The 7,321-nt window shown below is 45.5% G+C and overlaps 2 protein-coding genes across 2 annotated transcripts; both read left to right on the top strand.

The window, feature by feature from the left end:
- The first annotated feature begins 691 nt into the window (after positions 1-691).
- Positions 692-5,258, top strand: LOC116933670. Its single transcript, XM_032941395.1, has 3 exons — positions 692-2,582; positions 2,652-3,778; positions 3,846-5,258. Exons 1-3 carry the CDS (start codon positions 692-694, stop codon positions 5,256-5,258), a joined length of 4,431 nt encoding a protein of 1,476 aa, XP_032797286.1.
- A 15-nt stretch (positions 5,259-5,273) lies between these two features.
- LOC123468596 lies at positions 5,274-6,206 on the top strand. The gene has a single exon (XM_045167896.1). It carries the CDS (start codon positions 5,274-5,276, stop codon positions 6,204-6,206), a length of 933 nt encoding a protein of 310 aa, XP_045023831.1.
- Positions 6,207-7,321: the final 1,115 nt, after the last annotated feature.

The following is a 7,321-nucleotide window of genomic DNA, read 5'->3' as shown; positions in this document are numbered from 1 at the left end:
TCCGTGTGTTATATCTACCGCCAATTCAGTACATTATTTTACATGGTCCGTCGAACCGGAACATTGGCGCGTAGATACCTCCTTAGGGTCTGGCTCATAGAGTGGCGCGATGCCGTAGAGGGCTCTATGGAGATATCCCAACAAATGACGGTTCATAGAGAGGCGCGATGCCACAAATTCTCTACGAAAACATTTCATTGGTCCGGTTCATAGAGAGGCGCGATGCCACAAATTCTCTACGAAAACATTTCATTGGCACGGTTCATAGAGAGGCGCGATGCCATATGTTCTCTATGAAAACATCCGAGTGCTACGGTTCATAGAGAGGCGCGACGCCAATTAAGGCTCTATGAAAAACATTCATTTGATGACGATTGTGAAGAAAGCAAGTAAGGATGCCGCACAAGTGGTCGTGATCTCCCGTAATTAATGGTTTTGCAGCTGTCGAACATTGCGCAACAGTTATTTCTTTTGTGATTTTAATTTGCTGCAAACGTTACATTGTCGACTGCAACGTAATTCTGAGAATTGGCGCAACGTCGGTTATCGAAGTTTAACGACGTTCAGAAATCGACTAGAGGTCATTAAAGGTTGTTCCCTACCTGGAATCCCAGTACTTGGTCAACATCCGATTCCCTACGGTCCTTTCTCAGAAATATCGAACCCAATCAATTTATACGACTTTACAAAAATGGAACGAAATCTACGTCTTATTGAAATCTATAGCAACCGGTTTCGAGAAGCCAAGGAGGTAATTGGCGCCCAGCTCGCGCAACCCGAGCCTTCCGAACTCGGTGGATTATTGGAGGATTTCTCTTCCAAATGGGAAACTCTCTATAATCTTTTTGAAACTGTTATCAGAGAATCCGAAGTAGATGACCTAGAAGCACGGGTCAATACTATGGAGGAATTTAGAAGTCAGTACCATAGAACTCGCGCGTCAGTGGAAGAAGCGAAAAGCAAGATGGAAACTCCTACGAATCTTCCGTCTTCGGGCAACCCAGTAGCGGAGACCTCAACACACCAAGCCTTATCAGCCGTCGTGGCTAAAGTAACCGTCTCAAGAATACCCGTATTTTCGGGAGAGATATTAAAATGGCCTGAATTCTGGGGCGTTTATAAACTAGCGGTTCATGAACAGGACGCCTTACCCACACTAGAGAAGTTTGTTAGATTAAAGGAGGCCTTAAGAGGGGAGGCATTTTCGGTCATTGAAGGTTTACCTTTAACCAGTGTCAACTACGACGTCGCTGTCGAATTGCTATTGCAACATTACGGATCAACCGATATCATTATCCAGGAGAACTTTCGTCAACTTCACAACCTCGCCGCGGTACCTTCGGGCAATCACCAGGCCCTAAAACAATTCTTACTGGAGAGCGAGGTCAGAATAAGAAGTTTGGAGACTTTGGGGGTCCCGTATGACAGCTACGCAATACCGTTAGTATCACTTTTCGTGGATCGTTTGCCTAAAAGTATCCGCATCGCTTGGTATCGGTCCACGGCGGATAAAGAAACAAGACCCGACGTCAAGGATGTGTTAGCTTTCTTGCGAAAGGAAGTGACCAGCCAAGACCGCGGTCGAAATTCCGACAACTCCTCCAGAAAACGGGGAGCAGAAGAAGGATCGTCGTATCCACATGAGTTACGCAAGGCAAGATTAATCCCTTCAACTGCTGCTCTAACCACTGTATCGAAACCCGGTAGCAATCAAGAACTGCGCAATAAATGCATCTTTTGTCATTTGACCCATTCGCCACTCAAGTGCGCTTTACCCCTTGAAAAAAGACTAGAAGTGGTAAAAAGGGAAAAACGATGTTTCGCCTGTCTGAGAAACGGACATAGAGCCTCCGATTGTCGAAACCCAAATCCAAACTGTCGCAAATGCCAAAGGCGACATCACACTGCGCTTTGCCGGAATATGGATAAGGGCCCGAGTAGCGAAAAGAACCCTAAAGAAGGAGGGGTAAAACCGTCTACGAGCACCATCGAGCTATGTACCTCGCTTCCACAACAGAAGGAGATCTATTTAAAGACAGCGACCGTGTTGCTTTACGGACCATTAGGGACGTTAAAGACCACTTGCCTTGTTGATAAAGGTAGCCAGCGATCGTATGTAACTGAAAGGATTGTGACTGAACTAGGTCTCAACTTGGTTGGTTCGGAAAAAGTTTCTATATGTGGATTTGGATCCAAAGACGTCTCAAGGCCATCTATAATTCGTTGCTTCCAATTACGGGTAAGCGGAACTCACGGTAAAAAGGAGAAAGTCGAAATGAGAGTTTTAACCACCTCTGAAATATGTCCGGACTTATCTGCACCACGAGCTTATACGGTTTCAGAGATTGCCGATAGTCGTGTAGCTGACGAAAGAATCGGCTCCGTTCATTCCCAGCCCGCCAGTATTGACCTTTTAATAGGAGCAGACCACTGTCAATCAGTGGTTAACTATAAGACCATTTCCTGCAAAAGTGGACTACTAGCCGTATCCAGCAAGTTCGGATGGCTAGTATTCGGACGAGAAAAGGAACCAGGCATACCCAATATTACGACCATTTCCCTAATGGCGACAACCGAAACATGTTCTTCGAGAAACGAGGCGGACAGCCAAGACTAACGCAGGTTTTGGGATTTAGAACACTTCGGGATAGTTGATCCACACCCGGGTGTCGCAGAATCAAACCCATTGGCCAATTTTGAAGAGAGAATCAGAAGAGGATCTGAGGGGTGCTACTCCGTTCCCCTACCGTGGCGACCAAATAAGCGAGATCAGCTAAAATCTAATTACTACCAAGAGGACGCCAGATTTCGTCGGCTATTGCTGCGACTTCAGAAGGATCCGAATCTTTTCCGATCCTACCACGAACAAATTCATCTATATCTGCAATCCGGATTTATCAGCAGGGTTGACGACAAACCCGTTGACCAAGTGGGAGAACTGGAGTATTATCATCCCCACAGACCCGTCGTCCGGCAAGAAGCGGTGTCCACTAAAATTCGCCCCGTTTTTGATGCTTCTGCTCGCGGAGAAAATGGTCTCTCGTTAAACGACTGCCTGGAAACGGGTGATAACCTGAATCCGGAACTTCTAGCGGTATTACTAAGATTTCGTTGGAACCGCATTGCTTGGGTGGGTGACATTGAGAAGGCCTTTCTTCAGGTGGAAGTTCATGCAGAAGATAGAAATGCCCTACGATTCCTTTGGCTTGAGGATCCGACCAAGAGAGATCAGCGGTGTGTTTACAGATGGAACCGAGTTACTTTCGGCCTATCCCCTAGTCCTTATTTGTTGCGGATTGTAATACGAAAGCACCTGAAGGATACGGAAAACATAGATCCCAAGCTAGCCCAATATCTCGAGAACAACCTGTACATGGATGATCTTTTGGCAGGTTCCGACTCGGTAGAAAATGCGATTTCCACCATCGATCAGGTGGTTGCGGGGTTCAACAATGCCCACATGCGGTTGACCAAATGGGTAACGAATGCCCCAGCGTTGAGAGTAGCACTAGGTCTACCTAATATCGGCTCTATCAACCCGGTTGGTTCCCGTCTTCTTGGCGATAAAGAAAACTCAAAGGTCCTGGGAGTCGTATGGAAACCCGACCTGGATTGCTGGACATTTGAACCTAAGAAAATCACGCGCCTTCTGCAAGAAGTCTCGGAACAAGTGACCAAACGCCAAATGCTAAAGGCTATGGGCAAGTGGAACACCCTGGGACTCGCCTATTCCAGCCGATCTTCAACGGGATTGGTCAAAATTAATCAACGGGCTGACGTATTTAACACAGTTGCAAGTACCTCGCTGATACTTCTATGGGACCAATTCCTCGAAACCGATCCAGCTCCACGTCTTCTGCGACGCTTCCCAAAGGGGGTATGCGGCCGTCGCGTACCTTCGTAGCCAAAACGGTCCATCTTATCATACTTGCCTAGTGACGAGCAAGACAAGAGTGGCTCCGACGAAGAAAATAACCCTACCACGCCTTGAGCTTCTGGGAGCCTTGCTCGCCAGCCGGTTAGCAAATTACATTTTACAAGCATTCCAGTATCCTCATATAGTGACGTGGTTTTGGTGTGACTCCAACGTCGCCTTGGGGTGGATTCGGGGTAGTCTGGATCGGTGGAAACCCTTTGTGCGCAATCGGGTCGAAGAAATTCGCAAATATTCTCAACCAGAACAATGGCGTTATTGCCCCGGGAAAGAAAATCCTGCAGATGTTGCTTCAAGAGGATGCTCAGCTGAGGAATTACTGCAACACGCTGAGTGGTGTGATGGTCCATACTGGTTGCGCAGTCACGAGGGGAGCTGGTCGACATCCATCCCGCCTGCATTATCTGATGAGAAGCAACGATGCATGGAAGACGAGATGCCACGAATAACTACTGTCACATCGGTTAACAGCTCCCTTCCTGAAGATCCCTTCTCCCTTAGCAAGTACAGTTCCTTTGAAAAGGTGCTTCGTATAACCGCCTGGATTTTCCGGTTTTTGCGAAATCGAAAGAATTCAAAAGGAAACTCAGAAGAGTCCGATAGCCCGTCTGAAGATATAAAAGTTGGAAATGGACGTTCCATAACGGTTACTTGTTTATCCGGGCCGGAGTTAGATCGAGCAGAGTTGTTTTGGATCCGTTCGGTGCAAAAGGCTGCATTCTCCCGCGAATTTGATGCTCTTCGAAGTGGAAGAACGGTTAGTAAAACCTCTCCAATCGCTATTTTAAGACCTGCGTTCGACGAAAAACATTGTATCATACGCGTCACCAGTCGTCTAGCAGATCTTTTCGCATTCGAAGAACGAACCCCACCAGCTCTACTACCCGCCATCGGTCAGGTGCCGGCTGATCGAATCATCGAGCTGATGATTTGGAATCTTCACATAAAATATTTACACGCCAGTGCAAGTTTGCTATTAATCAAGATGAGGGAAAAATACTGGCTCATCAAAGGCCGGCAGCAGATAAAAAAGGTGATCGGCATTTGTGGAAGATGCCGACGAGTCCATTGCCGCCCTTACTCGCAGCCGATGGGCGGTCTACCACTTGAGCGAATCACAGAAATGACACCGTTCCTAATTACGGGTGTAGACTTCATGGGACCTGTGTACGTGAAACCGCTTGATGGGAAAAGAACGGTTCTCAAAGTGTACGTTTGCCTGTTCGTCTGTCCAGTAACCCGGGCCGTCCAGCTGGAATTAGTCAGCTCCCTCACGGCTGAAACTTTTCTTCTGGCCTTGGAGCGCCTTATCTCTGACAAGTGAGACGTTCAGATTTTAATGTCAGATCATGGTTCTGCGTTCCTTAAAACTGCTCGTCAGTTAAATGAATTGAAGAAGAGCCCCCGAACGGCTTCCTTTCTAGCTGGGCGGCGGATGGAGTGGCGGTTTATTCCACCTGCTGCCCCTTGGTGGGGTGGCTTTTGGGAACGATTGGTCCGAAGCATAAAAGACAACTTGAAGAAAAGTCTTGGATTTCAATGTTTAAATTACGAAGAGATGGCTACTCATGTCAAATCTATGCAAGCCGTGATTAATTCTAGACCATTGATGCGGGACGTGGACTCCCCGAACGATTCCGCAACTTATGTGACACCTAGTGATCTCCTCATCGGACGACGAGCTGTAGCATTTCCCTCTTCCCTTGAATTAAAAAACTTTAACTCAAATGAAAATTCGGAAAAGCTAACAAGGCGTTTGCGACATCAAAAACAAGTTTTCGACCGTGGCTGGAAGAACTGGACCGACTGTTACCTGCGGGACTTGCGCAATTTCGCTCAACGGGATCGGCCGGAAACATCGCAACAAATTCGGGTTGATCAGATGGTTATGATACGGGATGACCTCCTACCCCGACTCAAGTGGAAGGTAGGTCTGGTCACAAAGTTGCATTTGGGCAGGGATGGGCGAGTACGTATGGTGGAGATTCGACTCCCCTCCGGTCATTCGACTACCCGTGCGATCCAATCCCTCTATTCCTTGGAGAACGATATTCCGTGTGTGGAGGAACCAGCTGTAAGTGATCGCTCATGTTCGCAACCAAAACTACGTTTCGAATTACCGTCAGAAGGTAATTCGATAGGGGAGTGTAAGAAAATGGAGGTTAAAGGGAAGGAGGCTGCTGCTATCGACGTTTTGGAAGTCAATCCGGATCTGGACGAGACTCGAACGTTGCGTAGTGGGAAACGGCATTGCCTAAGGCCTTGCCTGTAGAAGGAGGTTATAAAGGGGTAAGGACAAGAAAGGGTGAGTCTGTGTGCCGAGAATAATTGAATGTTGAGTGTCGATTCTAAGTGTGTCTACTGTGATGCTCTATATGCTGTGTAGTGTACAATAACTGTTTTTTACACAAACCTCAGTGGTGTTAATACTTACATACTTCCCTTACAGGGCCCGTGGGTGAAAAAAGGTGAGCGTCGAGTGAGCGTTCACCCACGCTGGTTAGACCTTCGGGATTGATTTGTGTTTTGCAAACGAACAATCCCTTAGTGCTAATATCGTTATGGTGTATAATCCGTCGATGGGTCAATCCACGCCGTTCCGTCAGATCTTGGGCGCTGGTAAGTCACGGATTTTGTTTAAATTTGGACAGTGGATTCATATAGTTATGAAACACTGATTCTCAAAATTTTATTGTATTTTGCCCAGTAGTTTCTGAGTTATCGCAAAATGAAAAACGTTTTTTTTCATTTTGCCGTAGAGCATTTTTTACCGGTGTTTTTTTATTTTTCAATTTTTGTCCCTATTATTTTATTTTTTGAGAAATTTAAATACAAGTTTCTTATCCAGTTTTTTACTAGCTTTCGTTTGGTTACATTAATTTTAGTAAAAAATTAATTCTAAGTATAGTAATTTAACTTTTAAATTTGTAAACCCTTCCTTATTCAAAAATCGGTAGCCAAAATCTGCGACTTCATAGAGTAACGGTTTTTTTTTTAATTATTCATTAAATATCAATTAACCATATGTATTAAATTCAAAGGACTTAAATTTATACTTTGGCCGAAACAAATCGGCAAAGTTCATGAATATTTTGGATTTTCAACTTCATTTTATGCCTTACGGGCTTTCATGTAAAGTCAGAAAGGGTTGGCTTAGCGGAACATAGGTGGCGCTGATACTCATTAGTAACTCTTGAGGGGAAAGGGAATTTAAAACAGAAAATCAATGCTTCATCATTAAAACGTTTATTTGAGTAGCTGTATCATCTTGATCATTCAAAATATAATTAATTTCCACCATTTTGCATTAACATTGAAAATCTTGATTCTATTGCGTCTCGTTCTTCTTGTTTTATTTTAAAAGTCCGGCTGCGACGAGTAGTTTGT

This window comes from Daphnia magna, unplaced genomic scaffold (genome assembly GCF_020631705.1).
Source record: "Daphnia magna isolate NIES unplaced genomic scaffold, ASM2063170v1.1 Dm_contigs380, whole genome shotgun sequence".
Lineage (NCBI taxonomy): Eukaryota > Metazoa > Arthropoda > Branchiopoda > Diplostraca > Daphniidae > Daphnia > Daphnia magna.
Note: the sequence above shows the minus strand (reverse complement) of the source record. Positions and strands in the feature narration are given on the sequence as shown.